The 652-nt window shown below is 39.1% G+C and overlaps 1 protein-coding gene across 1 annotated transcript in view; it reads right to left on the bottom strand.

The window, feature by feature from the left end:
• Nucleotides 1-276: 276 nt before the first annotated feature.
• Nucleotides 277-652, bottom strand: part of LOC117920216 (F-box/LRR-repeat protein At3g48880-like) — a 6503-nt gene continuing 6127 nt past the window's right edge. The window contains exon 2 of the mRNA XM_034837623.1: nucleotides 277-652. This exon is cut by the window's right edge and continues 78 nt beyond it. Coding sequence (XP_034693514.1) covers nucleotides 277-652 — 376 coding nt within the window.

Here is a 652-nt window from a genome sequence, read left to right as displayed (position 1 = left end):
ATGTGCAATATATAATCCGTAGTTGCAGCCACATTGCATTTTCTTTAGTCGTGCACCCCTCATGAAAACTTGGTCTGGATCCTCAATGCCAAGGAGATCCAAGAAAGATTGGTCAATAATTGATCTTTTGTTTCAAGATACCAGGTAAACAACTGGAATGGAATTGCCAATACAACTTTTTACATATATAATGTCCATGGGAATGGATCAATTATTGTCATGAATAATTCAACTCATTACATAGAGGCATACAGAAGGGAACTTCTCATAGAGGCTTTAGGTTAACAATATATGTGTCATATTCCTCATAGATAGAACCTTTACACATGAATGTAGGAATATGGGAAGCAAGTGCCAATATCTCAGCATCATTCTCCTCAAATCCAATGCATTTCCTGACGTCCAAACATAGGAGCTTTTTGCAGCCTGCAATACCATCACTAGATTTTCCCACTCAATTGCTGATCCCTTTAGAAACAAGTACTTAAGGTTTGGCAATGAGGTGACTATAGCTGTCGCTTCATCTTCCCCAACATATATTCGTGGAGCAAATCGCATAATGAAGTTGTTGCAGTGAAGACTGATTTGGGCTAGGATTTCCTCCATGTTATGTCTGCTCCCCAGTGACAACATCTCCAGATTTTTCCACTTG

Source organism: Vitis riparia, chromosome 8 (genome assembly GCF_004353265.1).
Source record: "Vitis riparia cultivar Riparia Gloire de Montpellier isolate 1030 chromosome 8, EGFV_Vit.rip_1.0, whole genome shotgun sequence".
NCBI lineage: Eukaryota > Viridiplantae > Streptophyta > Magnoliopsida > Vitales > Vitaceae > Vitis > Vitis riparia.
The sequence above is the reverse complement of the archived record's forward strand: the minus strand, read 5'-3'. Positions and strand labels throughout refer to the sequence as shown.